We start from the raw sequence: 19,117 nt of genomic DNA, 5'->3' as shown, positions 1-19,117 counted from the left end.
AAGATTCTTCTTCTAACATTGCCACCTGTTGGCATAAATCGGGTGCTGCCCTGTACCAGTTCCTTGTCATCCTTAAGTCAGGTGTTGGTAAATTGGAATGTAATGAGAGGAAGTTTGAACAGTGGCAATGCGGTATTTTTCTTCTTACCTAATTACAGTGTAACAAGGCATGTTATATGCTTTTTAAAAAAAAACTCCCAGCCCATCCCCAGAGAATTTTATTACACATTTAAGCAGTAGAGTGCTTAGGTGTTCATATGAAAGTTCCAGGTTGGAGTTCCATTGATGTTACTCAAACCCTAAATATTTTGCTGGTCAGACTATTTGTAACTTTTTTTTTGAGAAGAAGCACTCTGATATTGCCTGACTGAGCTCCATTTGAATTATGTTCTTGTCAATCCAACTGCAATCCAATTAAAAGTTTTAATTTACAGAAATCCACACCAAAGTGCCCTTTTCCATATTATTCAAGATAAGTGATGAATATTTCACAAAGAGAAAATAATTTTTTTCAGTCAGTTCTCCCAAAGCAAAAAAATAACCTGCTGTTTGATTTCCTTGTATAATAAATTCATTGAGCCTTAAAATCCTGTACAAAGGTTGCTCCTCCAAGTGGAGTGTCATCTTGTTCCCTCATGAGATTAGAATGTTCGCAGCTCCCATTGTGGGCCAGTTTACAAGTGTTCTTCCTGAAGTTATATAGGTGAAAGATGTACTGTCTTTTCCCCTGCTCATTACTGGAAGTAATTAGTTTTGGGTGGAATGTTTGTTAGGCCCTTCAGATGCATAAAAGTAGGGAACAGATGAAAAAAGTATCAGCCATGATTCGCGCTGCTGTTTCCCATTCAGTACCCTGTGGTAAGAAGTGCAGATATGTGAACATCAGATAAAGGCTCATCTCTTTTCAATGCCCTACCCATATTCACTTGTCTGCACCCAAAGAATGAGCGTATGGAGAAGGCTGGTGGCATCTATAAAGCCATTCCCTCTTTGTACTAACTTTCTGATCAGTCCACATTGGTATAAGTGCTCAGTTATTCTTTTCCCAATAACATTGCAACAGCTTCCTAAAACGAAAGTTAGGCTGTTTTATAGTTTCCTCAACTCATCTTACCTTTCATCTCAAATAACAGAGGAAGTTTTCAATCCAAGGACACAATTCCTGACTCTAGTATGATATCAAAAATATTTGCAACTTCCCCACTGTACTTGATAAAGCAAGTTGGCCATTTTCCTCTCCAGCTCCTTTTCCTGAAGTCAGGGTTCCCAAATCTGCAGCATGTAATTGCTGCTTCACTATTTTAAAACTTAACTTCTCTTTCTTACCTACAGATAGTTTCACAGCAGAACAATAATTGTGACATATTGTGTGTTCTTATGCAGTGAGATAACAATTTACTGAAGAAAATCTTTAGCACAGTAAATTAGAATGACTTTGCATGCTGCATTTGTATAAGAATTCTCAGGGAATTTTATATCCAGTTAAAATACAATATAATTTTCATTAATGTAATCTTGATGTTTTGTGGTAAAATGTGTTAACATGTTTAACTTTATGAACTTCTTTTGAAATAAGGCTTTTAAGTGCCCCTGAAGTTGTGGATGTGAAGCTGTTTGTGTTTAGTTTTTATCACCTGAAATCCCTATCTTTGTGTAGGTTTCACCACGGCTGCCTACCTTCGGGTCCATGCTCGAAATCACCACGGTGTCCATTACAAGTCTCAAAGATTTGTGTGCGAGCAGTGTGGCCTGCAGTGTCAGTCCCACAATCACCTGATTGGCCACAAGAAAAGTCACATGGGAGAGACCCCAACTTCCAGTGCCTCCTCTGTGGCAGCAGTGGCTTTAAAAGGCAAGCATCTCCATAAACATCACCTGGAGAAAGCTCCACTCCTACCAGGTCATTTTGTAACCAAAGTCAGCCCTTTGGGATTCTTGAGTGGCTGGGAGGGGGGTAATCCTGAAGATTGCAGTCTTATGTCAACCCTTTGCTACAAGAGGAAAAATTTCTTTTTAGTGTGATTGGATCAATCAGTACTTATTCACCTGGGACCAGAGAGCAACATTTTTTAAGTCATGATTTCACCTAATCGTTTATAATTCAAACTGTTTATGCTTTCTGCTGTGTCTCAGCATTTTTGGAACTGATTAAAAGATTGGTTTGCAAAAATTATTTCATATCACAAATTTTCCATCTTTTCTTTTGAGAGCCTTGCAAAAATTGTGAATATCCTTCCAGTTTAAATGGAACAGTGATTTCGGAATTGATAGGTATTGCAATTAAGTAGGCAATTGAGTACCCAGTATCTCAGATTTTATATTAACTCTTTACAGTCTTGCATTTAAAATAACATACAATTTTGCCTTTAGTTGCAGTAGTTAGCTGTTGCATGAAATATTCATGATGAGGGATTGACAATACAAAGTGTTAATTCCTTTTGTGCCTTGTATTGAATTTATAGAACTATTACTGCTTGTTTAAATTACCATTACTATGCTAAATTCCACCAAGAAGTACTGCCTGTGGTTTTCAAATTAATTTTTGCTAATTGGATGTTGCTGGCAAGGTCAACATTTATTGCCCATTTAATTGTCCTTGAAAAGACAGTGGTGGTGAATCATGGTTGTGAACCACTGCAGTCCTTCTGGTGAAGGTATTCCCACAATGTTGTTGCGTTGGGAGTTCCACGATTGAGTAGGTAGATCACTTGAATTGCAAGGATTAGAAGACTACAGACCAAATGCTGGTAAATTGAATTGGTTTAGATGAGTACTTAATGGTCAGCATGGACATGATGGGCTGAAGGGCCTGTGCATGTGCTGCATGATTCTATGGTGCTATTTAAACCCAGTGAATGACAAAACAGTGGTGATATATTTCCAACTCAGCATGGTGTGTGTCTTGGAGAGGAATCTACAGGTGAAAGTTTCCAATGTCCACGAAGCTTTTGTCCTTCTTGGCAGTAGAGGTGCAGGTTTGCAGAAGCCTAGCTAACTGCAGTGCATTTTGTTGATGGCATATACCTCAACCACTCTGCAGTGGGTTACCGGTCAAGTTCCAGACTTGTCTTTCAGATGGTGGAAAGGCTTTCAGATGTCAGGAAGTGGGTCACTCACCACAGGACACGTGGCCTCTGACCTGTTCTCGTAGCCCAATATTTATATGGCTGGTCAGAGGTAACCACCCCACCTCCCCCATGATGTTGATGGTAGATGATCTGGTGATAGTCAAGGGTAGATGGTTAGACTCTCTTGTTGGGGATGTTCGTTGCCTGACAATTCTGCAGCATAAATATTACTTGCAACTAATTAGCACAAGCCTAAATATTGTCTGGTCTTGGTGCATGTCAGCTGGATTGCTCTTTCTCAGCAGTTGCAAATGGAAATGGACACTGTGCAATCGTCAGTGAACATACTCACTCCTGACCTTCTGATGGAAGGAAAGTCATTAAACCAGCTGAAGTTGGTTGGACCTAAGACAGTGTCCTGAGGACCTCCTGCTATGATGTCTTGGGGCTGGCATGATTGTCCTCCAAGAACAACAGCCATATTCCTTTCTGCAAGTTGTGACTCCAACCACTGGAGTGTTAAGCTATTGATGTCCAATGATGTCAGTTTTACAGGGCTCCAAGGAGAATTGCTCTTACCTCACCTCCCTGCATCCCCCTGTCAAATCCATAAGAATTCTTTATTTCTATGAGATCACCTCTCATTCTTCTAAATTGAAGAGAGTAAAGGCCAAGTTTGCTTTTTCTTTCCTCAGTACATGCTCCCTTCCCAGGAATCATTCTGGCAAGCCCTTGCTGCATTCCCTTTGTCACCATTGCAGCCTTCTTGGGTAGGAAGAGCAGACTTGCACACAATATTCAGGGCCCTATGTACATTGCAGTGAAGCAATTTTGCTTTTGTACTCAAATTCTCTTGCAATAAAGACCTGTATGCCGTTTGCTTTTCTACTTGCTTGCATATCTGTTAACTCAGTGATTCATGTGCAAGTGTACCCAGATCCTTTTAAACGCACACACCTTTCAATATTTCACCATTTGTTTTTCTACAAAAATGGATGACCTCGCATTTTTCACATTATATTTCATCTGCTGTGGCCTTGCTCGTTCACGTAGGCTGTCAATATCTCCTTGAAGATCCCTGGAAGCTTCTCACAACCCCCAATAACTTTGTATCATCAGCAAACTTGATATATCTGTGGAGATGCAAGAGACTGCAGATGTTGAAATCTGGAGTTAAAAGCAAACTGCCAGAGGAGCTCAGCGGGTCAGGCAGTATCTGTGGAGGTGAAGGGATAGTCGATGTTCTCCGGATGCGACCCAAAATGTTGACTATTTCTCTGCCTCCACAGATCCTGCCTGACCCACTGAGTTCCTCTAGCAGTTTGTTTTTTTGCTATATACTTCTGTCATCCAAGTCATTACTATAGCCTGTGAACATCTGGGCCTCCAGCATAGATACCTGTGGCACCCCACAATTCAGTCTCTCAACCAGGAAATGAGCCATTTATTCCTGTTCTTTGTTAACCAATCCTTAGTGTACCTGAGTAATTTAATTGTAATCCTATATGCTGTAATTTTGTTTAATAACCTTTTATGTGGTGCCTCACTGAAGATGTTCTAAAGGTCCAAATTTATGACATCCACTGGTCCCTCCCCTAAAACACAATGCTGACTTGTCAAAAATAATTTACTATGTTGGCTCTGCCCGGGCTGGTTGCTATCTTCCAAGTGCCCTGCTCCCACATCCTTGATAATTGAAGCATTTTCCTAGTGATATCTATGAAACTGGGCCTATACTATAGTCCAGAAGAATGAGAGATGATCTCAAAGAAATATATAGAAGTCTTATGAAACTTGATAGGGTAGTTTCCCATTTTCTCCCTTCTGCAAATAGTGGAATTTACATTTGCTACCTCTCCCATTTGTGAGGCTCATTTTACAATCTATCGAATTAGAAATAAAGGCGGTCACCATCTCCATAACCACCTCTTACAAAATCTTGCGATGTAGATCAGCGGGTGCTGGGGATTTTCCAACTTTCAGCCTTATCATTCTCATGCTAATTTTATTCAGCTCATTCACTCTGGATGTCTTGTTCTCCATTTTTTCCGAGAAATTTCCTGTACATTCATCCATGAAGATGAACCAAAAAATACTTAGTTTCTTTGCCATTTTCCCATTGAAATTTCTCTTGCATCAGTATGTAAGGGTCCCACCTAGTTTTTGTTAATCTTTCTTGCGTACCCACATCTACTCTAATGTTCCTTGTTTACGCACATTACTACTTTTCTTATCGGAAAGAAATATTCCCAATCCTTAGGCTTATTGCTCCTCTTGGCAACATTGTTAGCCTTTTCCTTTGTTTTTGAAGCACTTTGGGAAATTTCTAAGAGATGTAATATCGCGGTATATAAATGCTCTTTTATCCTGAGAGCTTGGTAGTCATCTTGACAAGGTGATCTTTAATTTTGCGACTATCATCTTTCTTTAAACATTTAATTAACAGTTGTATTTTTGGATGAAAGTGCAGTGGTCTCGGATAAAATCCGTTATGAAAAATCTCTTAGAAATCTTTTTAGGGGGTGGTGGCTGAAGTATCTCCGAGGCATCTGTCAGAAGTGGATATCTGAACTGGATGGGTGTTTTTATCTGTATGGGAAAGTCAGAAGCGAAGGACTGCAATAAAAATCTGCAGACAAATGATTCCCATTTGCAATTGGATAGCAGTTCCTTTGTCTGTGGCTTTTGTTACATAAATCTTGAAGTCCATTCAACAAATTTAATTGTCCCATGTTTCCTTATGCTGTAGGAGGAGGCCATTTGGTCCATTGAGTCTGTGTCAACACTCAGAACATTGCTATCAGTCTCGTTCCCTTACTTGTTTCTTTGAGTGCTTTGCATATTCTAATTGTGGATGCTTTCTTTACCCATTTAATCTGAATCTTCCTTTGATCGAGAGTGCTTTGTTGGATCCCAGAAGTGATTGGTAAAAATGCCTGTACAACTTGGGCAAAAATTGAAGTGTATATTCATCCAATTATACACTTCCACAATATTGTTGAATATTTAGTATCTTTTACAAGTGGCAGTTTTTAATCTGTGAGGCTGGGTGTTGGTAAGTTACTCCACTCCTCATCAAAACCTTTTCGGTGTGACCAAGTAATGACTACATACCAGAAACCTGGCTGATGTTGCTTCTTCCCCAACACAACCTTCCCCTTTCACACTTCAACAATGCAACATCTTGTCACCTAAAACTCCCAGTAGCTTTTCCAGCTGGGCCTTGATAAATATTATTCCATAGAATGATGGAATCTTGTAATACTGAGTTCAGAAATACACTCAGTTCATTGTGCATGCTGGATCTGTATTGCAGATGATCATTAAGACTCCTTCACCTGCCTTGTTAATGTTTTTTTTTGTTTCATTCACTTATTTACTACCCTTAAAAGCTATTGTGAGTTCTGTTTTCACCAGTTCTATGCCTTAAAATTCCTCTTAATTAATTTCAATCCCTTCTTTAATTGGTTAGGCAGCAATCTTAAGTCTGTGCCTGCGGGTTATTGACTGGTTAACAAATGGAAATTATTTATCTTTTTTTTACCTTATAAAAGATATACATAATTCTGAATTCTAGTAGCCTTCTCTGTTGTAATTTGGAGAGCTCTGGTTTCCTTTGCAAAAAAAACCCAAAGCTTCATCCTTGATATTTGCAAATCAAACCATAACAGTGACACTTTACAATTAAAATTTGTTGTATTTACATAAAACTTGGGAGTTTTGCTGTTTTTACAGCTATATTGTCAACCCTTGTATTTTTAATTTAATAACTATACTTAATCTTTAGGACACATGGGATATTACATTGGTTTTAGTATAGTCACCTGTCTGGTTGCTATATTGTGTAAAAAAAAAAGCTCAACACCCAGTAGTGCTCTGGTGAACTACATTCACATTCCATCATAAAGTACTATAGAGTGATTAGTTTACCTCAGAATTCCCCTATAGAGTGTCAGAGTCAGCTGCCCTTTCGTTATGAACCGCTGAGTTGAGGACAAGTTTTTCATGTGCTGGAGGAGTACTACTTAACAGTTGTCTTTTATTTAATGACTGTTGATAGAGCAGCAGGAAGACTGAGTGGAGTCATGTACTTATGCCATGGTGGTTGAAATGTATGGAGAAATGTTTATTTTGCTTCAACTCATCCAATGAGACTGGATGATTTGTCATATTTCCACATTACACTTGCTCCTCTGGAACCAAGTATAAATTCCAGTCTGAACGAAGTGATGCTTTCTGCCCTTGATCATAAGGGATCTACATGAAATGAAATGGGGCAGCCCTATTCCTTTGGGTTTAAGCCCTTAGTGGCAAACCTCTTGCAGCTTGTAACAAGTTGTCATTCTTGTTCAGTGGGTGCTCTATGAATTCTAGACCCAGAGGATTGTGGAGACTGGATGATGGGAAGCATTTAGAGAGGAGGTAAGATAAAGTTTTGAATGATCAGGGAATTAAGGGATATGGGGAACTGGCACAGAAGAAGAGATGATGCCTGGGGCATATCAGCCATGATCGTATGGAATGACAGGGCAGGCTTGAGGTGCCAGGTGGTCTATGCTTCCTGATTCCTGGTGTTCTTGTGTTCTCTGACGTTGGGGCAAGGAGGAAGCATTCTAAACACCACATGTATCTGACTTTGGGAAAATGTCAATGATAACTTCAGTGGAACTTTTCAGTTGCTCTTTCAGTCAATAAATCATGCCTCAGCTTCACATTGTCCACCTGTAGAAGGTTGAGGTCTATGATTCAAAGGAGGCAAAGTTGTGCAGTTAAAGCATGTTCATAACCGTGGATCCTGATGCTGGCAGTTAGTTGTACACTAGATCAAGTCTGCAGGTAGCAAGTGGCAGAACCAGTCATCTTTAAACATGACAATTTTACTGAAACCAAGCTAATTTTTTTGTAACTAGTTGAAAGGATGATGTTAGAATCTGCTCATACTGTCAGTTCCCTGTCATCAATGGCTAATTCTCAAGGCCTCTAGGGATAAAAGCTGAAATACTGGCTTGAATAATTTCATTCATAACTGCAGCTTTACAAATTTATTCAGTACACCATATATTGATGCTCATTGACTGATTTAAACTGTAAAGTGTTAACAACTTTGGGTACACGGCTGATTTTTAATACAAGGCTTTAAAAGTGATCTGGGAGTGAGAGCATTGTCCTGGTAGCTTTGAATATATTGTATACTAATGCCTATTTATATTTTTCCATGTATGCTTTTTAATATCCAGTTTTCTACCTGGTAACTACTGTATTGCATGGAAGACTTTACTGTAAGTTAAGGATTGCTGTGTCTTGCGGTTGCCACATTTTATTTCATGTACGTCTCCTAAAATGCTGTCCAGTAAATCTTGAAACTCTAGTTCTAAATTTCCATTTTCAATCCACTAACCCAAGTTAGAGACATTAGAAACGAAAACTTGACACTGCTTATTATTTTGTTAGTGTTATGACAAACTTTAATAGTTTCAATTGCCTGAGTTTGCTTTTTTAATTTAGATTTTCCTCCCATGGATGCCACTTTTTCCCTCGCATCTCCCTTCAGGGGAGGACTTCACTACAGCTACTGTCAATGCCACTCCACAATTGGCCAGCAGGAAGCGCAATTGAAATGGGGCGAGTTGGATTCTGCCTGCTTTCCTGCCACCTCACCCCACCTGACATGGAATGCATTGGTACTGCGTGGCGCTTCATCTAGCAGCCCAGTTGAGAACTGACAAAACTTACCAAGCTTGAGGCAAGTGAGTTGGAGTGACAGGCAGTCTTGGGACTCGAACCTGCGAGCTTTGTTTGCAAGGCTGTTGGGTTGCCTGTGGTCTTTCATGAAGGGGAGGGAGTGGACTTGCAGAAAAGTTGAGGGGTTGTAGTTGGCAGGGTTCCTGCAACATACTGCTTGATAATGGGGCGCATTTCAGTGGAATGTAATAATTTGGCATAAACTTTGGCTTTCCCTGAGATTTCAGTTGGGTAGCTCCCTGGCCCATTTCATGAATTCCTAAATGTTAATTTTATTTGATTAATCTGAAGAAGATATTTTTTAGCCACTATTAATTTTAGTTTAATGATAGGTACAAATCTGCCTAATTCTTCGTTTCAATTTTACCCAACTATTTAAATGAAATCTCCTCTGAGTTTGCAGGTGAAGCAGTTAATGCATGGGTAATTGGACCATGGTTCACAGCTGTAATTCAATGACCATTTTAAAGTCATTTATTATATTTTTTTTATATTACCATTATAAATTGTTATGCTGCATGCCCAACTGATACAATCATAATTACGGTGTCACAAGTGTTTTATAAATGTAACGAAAGGCATTTGTTATGAGAAGTTGATAAGTGTGTGCATGTGGTAAACTTCAATTTAATACAAATATATGCCTTATTGAATGATCCTTATTTGGACATCATCATTCTGTAAGACAACCTATAAGCTTTGTACTTTTGCCTTTAGGTGGACTTCTGTAAGCCAAAAAGATGCAAAGTCTTGTTTTTATGTTCACAACTCCATAGTGCACTGAGGAAAATTTGCTTTGGCCTTTCATGGACAGCACCATAGGAGGTCCGCTGGTGAATCTGAAAATAAACTCGGCTGTTTTCTTGCCATTGGAACTCCTTTGAAGTCAACAGCTGCTTTCATTCTCTCAAACTATTGGATGTTTCATACCTTTGCTGGTTCTTTTTTGAGATGCTAAATAAATTCAATATAGAGAATAAATGAGATTACCACAGGAGGGAAAAATAGTAGTATAACTATTTTCTACCCCCTGCCCCACTCCTTATAAGTAACTACTGTTGGTTGTTCTTGCAAGACTTTTGCATATATCCAATTAATTTTTGAACTCCTTTTCCATTGCCACTTCAGTATGGTTCTGAGTTGGCCAATTGGATGAGCTCCAGGACTTTTTGTGTTTACACCTTGGGTGTGTGGGAAAGGGATGGCTTAGCTCGTTATTATTTTGCCCTAATGGGAAACTATTTGGCCTTTGCTTAGCATCTCTCCTTTTCCGTATCTCAGAACTTGCTCTTCACACCTCCCTTCCCCATAGAAAACAGAATGCATAACCTAGTTCAAGACCTTTGCTTGAAGGGTTTTGTGCTTGCAAATACACAACCCATACTTTGTAAATAAATACTGCTCTAACTCCTATAAATTATAGATTGTTTGTCTTACTTGACAAATAACATTTCCAGTTTCCTTTATTTTAAATATAACATTGCTCATGCTTCATTACTGCAGGGTTAATTTTAAAAGAAAAATGCTATTTATCTGTATCTGAGCCAACTATTTTATAGCTTATAAATAGTAAAATGTATTGATCTTTACGATTAATATTTCATAGTCCCCTGCTGGAACCTGGCACATTATTGCTAATGATTATTTTCTTGTACGACAATGTGATACTGATTTCACATGTGGCTATACATATTTCTGAATGGAACTTTTTAATTTGTCCATAGCTCTCTGGTATCCAGTTCCCAAAGACAAATTCAAAGTGAGATTAAGTTTGTGAGCAATTTTTTAAGATAAAAACTTACTGTCATCGGAAATACGCACAATACCTACAATCACTTGGTTTCCGATTAGTTTATTGTCATATACACCAGGGTGCAATGAAATTCCTTGCTTGCGTGAAGCTCACAGAGTAAACAGTATGCATGGTAATAATAAATACAGAGACGAGTGCAAAACAACAATGGTGCAAGGTATCCTGCCAGACTCTGAATTTCAACTGGCTCATTAATATTTCTTTAAATCTTAAACCCCTTGAAACCAAATCAGTTACCTTATCAATGGAAATATTGTCCTAGATTTTACCAGAAACCAAAATTTAGAGGTGGGAACATTGATAAAGGTCTGTTTTCCTTCATTTATTTGAGATGGAGCAGGTAAACACCATCTTTAAATTGAGGAGGCATTTTTTGTAGTGTTAAACTTTGCTTTCTAAAGAGTATTTATTTGCTAATGGACTTCATTTTCTCTTCCACCTTCCTCCCTCACAATGTTTTATTTTTCCAGACACCGCTGAGGTTTGCCATACTCCAGCTCCAGCTCCTGCTCCAAGTCCAGTGAATATAACAGTTAGACCTGTGGATAGTGTGCCTTTTCTGTCCCAGGTCTTGCCAACGTCTCCACCCTGGTGAAAAACTTTGAAAAACAGCTGCCATGCTATCCATGGCTGAATTAGAACCTTATCAACCAGCAGGTTTGCTGGTCCCCAAAATGAATTAAACCCAGGATCTTCAGTTAATTCTATCAAGAAGAAGAAGAAAATCTTGTGGTTTTTCTCCAAGGAGAAAAAAGAATCGGTTTGTGGTTTTACTGACTATGTAAAATTGTGGTCTAATGTCCAGACTCTGGATTTAATGACTAGTTAAAAGTAGGTTATGCATCTGTCTGTATCATTCCCGTATCTCCATCTGGGAATAGGTTGCTGTTTTGTGTTGCAGAAATGGACACTAGTACAAACATCTGAAAAATTCACTAAGCAATTATACTGATGGATGCTGTTCTGTCAAAACAGGAATGTGAAATTGATTGCAATTAGTGGAAAATTGAGGAAATGCATTTGGATGTACTTTGCTGTACAGTGTCGCCACTGATAAATGTCGAATCTAATTGTACAAGTGAAATTGATTACACTGGGGAAGGATAGACATCAAGAGGGAAAAACAGAACAATTCCTTGATGGACAGTCTGGAATGTGCAGGTGTTTAAAATGTTATATAGTACCTGCACTTATCTTAGAATCTGTATTCTCATAAATTGTCATTTACTATATAAGCAAGTGTGAAGTTGCAACCTTGTTTTAAAGAATGCTCTGAGTCACATTGGTGTTACATTGCACTGGTGTATAAGTTCCCCTTTATTAATGAGGGCTTGAAAATGGGCATCAAATACAAGAAGGTGCTGGTTTTTACTGTTTCTTCTGTGGCTATAGTTTTTGGTTTTGCCATTTGTTCTTTGCAAAAAAAAAATCCACCTTGTGCTTTTCAGAATCACAGGGAGGTTACAGCATGGAAGGAGGCCCTTGGAGTCTGTGCCAGTGCTATGCAAGAGCAATCCAACTAGTCTCTCTCCCCACAGCCCAGCACATATTTTCCTTTCTAGTACTTTTCCTGTTTTCTTACGAACGCTATGAATGAATCTGCTTCCACTATCCCCCTCTAGCAGTGCAATCCAGGTTCTTGGCCATGACTGTGTTTCAAAAAACAAGTTATCCCATTTCATTTTTGGTTCCTTTTCCTGTCATCTCTATTTAACATTCTCCAGTTCTTCACCTTATCGCCAGTCGGCACAGTTTCTCTCTATTTACTCTGTTTAGATCCTTCATCGTTTTAAATATCTTTGTCAGATTACCTCTCAACTTTGGCTTCTCCACTCTCTCCAGGGAACTGAAGTTCCTCGTCTCTGGAATCACTCAGTTGAATCTCTCCTGCAGCCTCTTGAATGCCTTGACTTCTTTCCTAAGATGTGATGCTTAAATAGGCACACTGTACTCCAGTTATAGCAGAACAGTATTTTATCAAACTTCATGACTCCTTGCTCTTGTACTCTATGCCTTCATTCATAAAGGCCAGGACTCTGTGCTTTTGTAATTGCTTTCTCAGCCCTGCCACTTCCTACAAGTTTTGCACATATGCCCCTAGATCTCTCTGTTGCTATACCATTTTTAAATTAAGCCTTCTAGAATGAGTTCTTCAAATGTAGAATTTGACCATTTTATAACCATAAGTACTGGGACATGTGGTCGAATTCAGGTCTGAAAAGTCCAGCATTCTGGAGCTGATAATTTTGGTTCCAGCCCGTGGATAGTGTTTCTGCAGATCTTAGAAACAGATGATAGTTTATAACGTTACACTGAATTGTTCTATTGCAACATTAACACACTGGCAGTAGTTTCAAGGAAGTATACCCCTTAAATCCTGGCCATGAACTGAAATAGCCTTTTTTAATAAAGGAAATGGTCAACCTTGTCTCAGTTCTGTTTTTCCTAACATCATTAATAATATCAAGACGAGTGAAAGTGATTAGTCTTGGGATTCTCTAAACTGAGTTTGTACATTGCTCCCAGCGTTTATTTCATCAAACCTTACAGAATCATGTCTTTTTATTTTAAAGAAAAAAAACTTCTTTCAAGTGAGATGGATCCCTCTTTCTGCGTTCTTATCTACAGAATCTCTCTCTTTGAGCATTGCATGCATTTGTTATGTTGCATTGCTATTTTGCTTCATGATGGCACTCGCAGTACACTCCAAAAGCACCTATGAGTGGGTAAAATAAGTTTAAAATGTTTTGGGGCCCAGTGGATAACTGTCCTGAGTCATGCAAAAAAGGAAGGACCTCTTTGGAGAAGAGGTAAACGAGGCAGAGTTCCCACTCCTGATCTGATTGCTGCCTAGCTGTTTCTGCATGTGGATTGGGATTGATGAGATGCCCCATGTCTCATCAATCCAGCTGGTGCTCATTGTCTAGGGTCATGCATGAAGAATGGGTGGTTTGAGGCACTAAATGGATGTGGTTGCCTGCAATGGTAGGGCAGCAGGTGTCTTCACAAGCAGGAAGAAATGTAGGAGAAAATAACTAATTGAATTGTGCACTTTAATTTTTGAGTTGCTCAATTTATTTTCCATGATTGATTGAAACAATTGACCATCGTCATTCTTCCATTTGTATGGTACACCAAACAGTGCAAGAAGAGTACCCACTTAGGTTTCATTCATGGAAGTTTAACCACCAACCTGTGGTGTCCAAGGCCAGATGTAACTTTGTTCGTTTGACTCTTAAATGTGCAGCATTTTGGAAATTATTTCCTAACATTAAATTTCTCGAAGAGATGGTTACACTTTAGTGATTCTGGATTTACAATTCAGTCTTTTACTTTGTTTGAATTGTCTTACATTTTAGTGAGCTACAGTACTAATATGCTGTAGTTTAATTTTATGCCACTGCATGTGGTGATAGTCTGTAGCAAATATTTTAACATCCAAAATATCCTATGTTCATAAATCATATAGTACTATAGCTTGTAGTTTTGTACAGAGGAGGACTGGTCTGCCTCATTTTTATGATTGGTGATTGCACTTATGGGATGGTCCATAATTAAAAATTCTCACAAGTACATAAGGGTTTACTTAACCCTTTCAATAATTTCTATTGCTTTTGGAATACTAGGATTCTCATTACTCAAAATGTAATTTTATTTGTGTAAAAAAAAACTTCTTTATTGTCTTGGTGTCAAGTTGGTGTCTTTGATACAGTACATTGTATCTGAATTTGTGTTTGTAGCCTAGATAAGGCTTTCTTCCAAATTTGGCCCCTTTTCCAATTCTTCATAAAGGATTAAGTGGATTATTGGGAAAGTACTCTTTGAAAGGATAAAGCATAATCTTTTAAAAGATGAAATGTTGTATTTTGAGAGTAGTCTCCTAAAGGGAAAAAAATTGGAATGAAACTAACTAGTGTAAAGGATATAGAAAAGTCCAGGGTTCAAATAGAAGGTCTTGTTTTTTTTTAAAAAAATCACATGAAGGGAACCACCAAGGAAAAAGGAAAATGTCAAAGGCTGGAAATGTAAAATAAAGGCACAAGTAATGAAAACGTCCAGCCATTCCTCTGGAGAAAGTGGAAAGGCAAGTTAATGTTTTGGCTGTGATCTTTAGAATTGGAAACCAGTTTTGCCACATCTCCAAGTCTTTCATAAAATTAATGATTGTAAAATAGAGAAAATGGCCAATTTTCCTCATCGTTGCTTTTCATGTGCATATGTTGAAATACTGTTTACAACTGTGCTCTGTACAGTAATGCTGCTTACTACCTCAGCAACTTTTTCTCACTTCCCTTGTTGGGAAATAATACATAGTGACCCATTGTACACTTTTGAAAGTTGTTGAATTATGCACCCTGTTGTAAATTAAAAATGTTTTCACAGACTTATTTTGTTAAAATTATGCATTCTGTATATATGTAATGCATTGCTGCGGTATTTTTATTTTTCTTTAAAATCTGCTTTATGACTTAATCACGGATGGAAAAAGATGACCATTTTGCTGTTCAGGATACTGCCTTTTTTCCCTAATTGATGACATCAACTTTGGGTGATCTGGGTTTTGGGGAAAAAAAAGATTGTCAGCTTTTGTAAGGAACTGAAACTTCTGTATCACCTACAGAGGGGAAAAAAAAACAATTAGAATTTAAGAGAGTTAAATAATTGACCATTCCTCTATTCAGGTGGGTTGTCCCCATGTTTGCGTGTAGTTCACCAGGCATTTAATGGCAAAACCTTCACAGACAATGAATAATAATGCATTTTCATTTGCCAAATAGTGGTTTGACTTGGAGTAAATTGACCATGCTGTGCCCCACTCTCCGGGTGCTCAGTAGTTGTCAACTGGTTACAGTTTGGAGGATTTCTTTAATTTGTCTTGTGCAGGTGGATGCTTATAATCTGCAGCAGTTTATGGCTGATACAGGGAGGCCTGATGTTTAGTGTTAGATAAGTAGTTCAGGGTTTGCAAGTTCAAATGCTACTGATGAATAGGAAAATGAATTCATTAAAATGGATGTATTGATTGTGATTTTGCACAAGATAAAATTATGGAAGCAACTGGATAAACAAAAAAACTCAACTAATGTTTTCAGGCAAGGAATATACCATTCATATCTGGTCTGATCTTTGTTACTAGTCCCACACTAATCTGTTGATTTCTATATATCCTTTTGGGCAACTAAGAATGGTTTATAAACGGCAACCTTACTTGCAATGCACACACACTAACAATGAGAAAGAAAACATGTTTGAGAGAAGTGACATTGATTTTGTTTTTCGGCTATTCAAATCAATTCATAAAGTAACATCACATTTTGACATTTTCCCTCTGCTAAAAGTGCTTTTCTATGTTTAGAGTTAAGGAGAACTGTTTGCTCTTTGACTTGGTAATTTGCTTGAGCAGTGTGGATTCCCTATAGTTATAAAAATTGAAATATGCAACTAGTGAATACTTAAGCCTAACTTTGTTGGCAGAATTACATTTCCTCTATTATACTGTTCCTGCAAAATCAATGAAGTGCTGCATTGAAAGTTTTATTGGATGTTGAGCTTTTGTAAGAGTATTAAATTAGAACTGGGAAACACTTTTTCTAACAAGACGGTAGAAGTTTAGAATCACCTCCCCTGAAAGGGTAAGGCTCAGGGGTAATTGAGCCTTCAAGACCAAGAATTTGAAACGTTCTTTTTAGGTGAGGATAACCAGGGATAAGGAGTTGTAATACAAATAAGCCAAGATCTAATTGGATGATTGAGCAGATGCAGGCAAGTATATGGCATGCTTTTGTCTATAGATCTCTAAAGATTATTGCTGGCAGCAGTGTCAGCCAAATGTCAAGGATTGTTGGATGAATTGGAGAGATCAGGAGTTGAAATGCATGTTACTGAACCGTTGTTCACAGATGCTACAACCAATTTACCAGGAAATATAGCCCAGATATTTGAGCATCTCCATTGATCAGCCTCTGCTAAAGTGAGCTTTACACTATTTGAGGTTTAGACCTATGTACAAACATTGCAATAACCTTTCCAAGTCCTATTTGTTTAAAAAGTGCAATGGGAACTTTTAAATAAAACATGTCTTTGGACTGACTGTCAGAAATGCATACCTTACTGTCAGAGTTCCTATATTTCAATTTTACTGTAATGCTATAACTATGTCCGTTATTTAGGTTTCATCCTTGAGTTAAAATGTAAAATGAAACTAATTTATTTGTTTGAAACAGTAAAACTTGCTGGGAATTTTTAATGTCATTTGTGGAAATGATAAACTTGGAAAATGAAAGAGATGAGGAGATCAGGGAACTGATAGTCTGTGTTTTTAAATTGTCTATTTTTGTTTATGGGTGACCACCAGCAAAAAAAAAGCCTGCTTGAAATAGTCATTACCTTCATGGTTGAATATATGTCCCATTTTGACCTCCTCAGAAACGATATACAGCTGACTCTTAACATGGCCTGGAGGTTATTTGCTAATGATGTTTCTTAGGTGTTCGGGCAAGGAGCTAAGTTACTAAGCAGCATTGTTTGTACATTCATTCATGCTTTTGATTTGAATGAGCCTGAATATTTTTCCTTAAGGGAAAACTGCCCAACTTTTTTCTGCATGAACCTGGAACGCTGTAACTTGAGGGAAAAATTATTCATTGTTCCAAGGAATGTTATCACAAGAGTGCAAATCTGCTTTTGAATCAGTTTTCAAAAAAGATTCTTGGATTGCAGTATAATAGTTCCCAGTATCTAGCATCAGATGTTGTAAGCTCTTCAGTTGTTGATCTTTAGTACAAATTTGGTTTATTTATTAATTTTTACCCTGGTAGTTTGTAAATGTGTTTGCCTCTTTAATACACCTCCCTTGTGCCAAAATTTGGCATCCGGATAGATGGTGGATTACCTAAATCCATTCTCCATTCTCTGCTCTTTCAGATGACCTCTAGCTAGTTTCATGAGCAATATAGGGCCCAATTGAACCAGAAATTGTACCAAAGTAGAACAAGCATCACCATTGTATATAATAAGGCATGTTGAAAACATCACTTTAAACATGGTGCTGAAATCTTTTCATAAAATAAAAGTACAGCAGCTATTGTAGGAAACTGGGTTTTAGTACTTTTTTAAAATTTGAAATGAATTTTGCTAACTAGCTCTTGATACTTACCTTTCCTGAGGTAATAAGTATATTACATTTAATACATGACATCAGCAAACCATTCGCTTTCCACAATATTAAACTTTGGACACTAATTCAGAGACTCTACACTCCATGAAGTTTACCACTGGTAAGCAACAGATGGTGTTGAAATCAATTTATGAAGGTTTGCTGCATCTCAAAGTAAGATGCTAATTTACAAATGGAGTTCTTAACCTGAGTGTTACAAGGGCAGTTTAATACTTGCACTGTATGTACAATTTTTTTCTTGTCTACTATTTCTGCTGTGATGTCATAAAGGGATATGAACATCCCAGCACAGACCTTGAAGCTCTCCTAGAAACTAAAATAGTTCCTAACCTTAAAAACTGGAGCCTGCAAGTAAAATATATTTTTTAAAAAATCAATGCCTGGAAGTGATGGTTTTTTTTTAAGGGTTCATTTTTACAGTCAGTCCTCCCTGATCAGATTTACAGTCATCTGTAAATCACTTCCAGTTACTGGTTCTTTTGCTTGGTCTGTTGGAGTGTGAGGAGCAAACGTGGTTTCGTGAGTAGTGTTGTCTTAGAAACCTTCCATGATAACATCCGTAGTGAACCATTTGTGATAGTTGCTGCACTGTTAGCCACACATACAGCTTCACTCATAGGGTCATCAACACTTGCAGTCAGTGCTTTTTCAATCATTGCCTATGTTTTTTTTTAAGATGTATTTTTAATTGATTATCATGTTTTTGAACATACTAGATTCACTGTGTTTTGCTATCAAGCCACATTGTATGCAGTGAAGACACCTGCTGCCGTACTCTGTCTGCTTGTATTAAATTCTTAAAACTACCTTTTGTGTCTACTGCTCTGCCTAGTATTTGCATATCGTACAAAACTGTGTCATTAAAAAAAATGATTTTCTGTTATATTCTTGTGTTCCAATATTTTTTTGGCTTTTATATCTTGTGCTGTATATTCAGTGTAACTTTTAGCAGGAAGAAAATGTTACCTGACCATAGATTTGTAGATAACCCGTTCAGTATGTATTATTGAAACTTTGAATAAATTTTTTTTTGTTACTAGGTGTGACCTTTTCTATTTAAGTGACTCAACGCCTAGGTTTTCAAATTAAGAGATGGGCCCTACGGATGGAGACTTGATAAAGGGAAGGATATAGTTAAAGAAATAGTTTGGTGTTTAAAATTGGAAAGGGGAATGGAGGGAGGCCTACAAAAAAGAAACATTTTTAAGTGGGGTAATGCAGAAATAGCGGACCTCTAGTTTACTCAATGCCAAGCTGATTTTTTAAAAATGTGTCTGATACCTGAGCAGTATTCACTACAGGGCTGTGCTTTTCAGT

General features: G+C 37.8%; 1 protein-coding gene across 5 annotated transcripts in view; it reads left to right on the top strand.

The window, feature by feature from the left end:
• Positions 1–18,811, top strand: part of LOC127581468 (vascular endothelial zinc finger 1-like) — a 41,044-nt gene extending 22,233 nt beyond the window's left edge. Inside the window, exons 5-7 of one of the 5 annotated variants that reach the window (XM_052035923.1) lie at positions 1,658–1,852; positions 8,574–8,811; positions 11,094–11,222. In XM_052035923.1, coding sequence (XP_051891883.1) covers positions 1,658–1,852; positions 8,574–8,791 — 413 coding nt within the window. In that variant the 3' untranslated portion in view covers positions 8,792–8,811; positions 11,094–11,222. Of the gene's footprint in view, positions 1–1,657; positions 1,853–8,573; positions 8,816–11,093 lie in introns of all 5 variants that reach the window. The other 4 variants (XM_052035922.1, XM_052035924.1, XM_052035925.1 and 1 more) reach the window with 4 other exon arrangements.
• The last annotated feature ends 306 nt before the right edge of the window (positions 18,812–19,117 follow it).

This window comes from Pristis pectinata, chromosome 21 (genome assembly GCF_009764475.1).
Source record: "Pristis pectinata isolate sPriPec2 chromosome 21, sPriPec2.1.pri, whole genome shotgun sequence".
Classification (NCBI taxonomy): domain Eukaryota; kingdom Metazoa; phylum Chordata; class Chondrichthyes; order Rhinopristiformes; family Pristidae; genus Pristis; species Pristis pectinata.
Note: the sequence above shows the minus strand (reverse complement) of the source record. Positions and strands in the feature narration are given on the sequence as shown.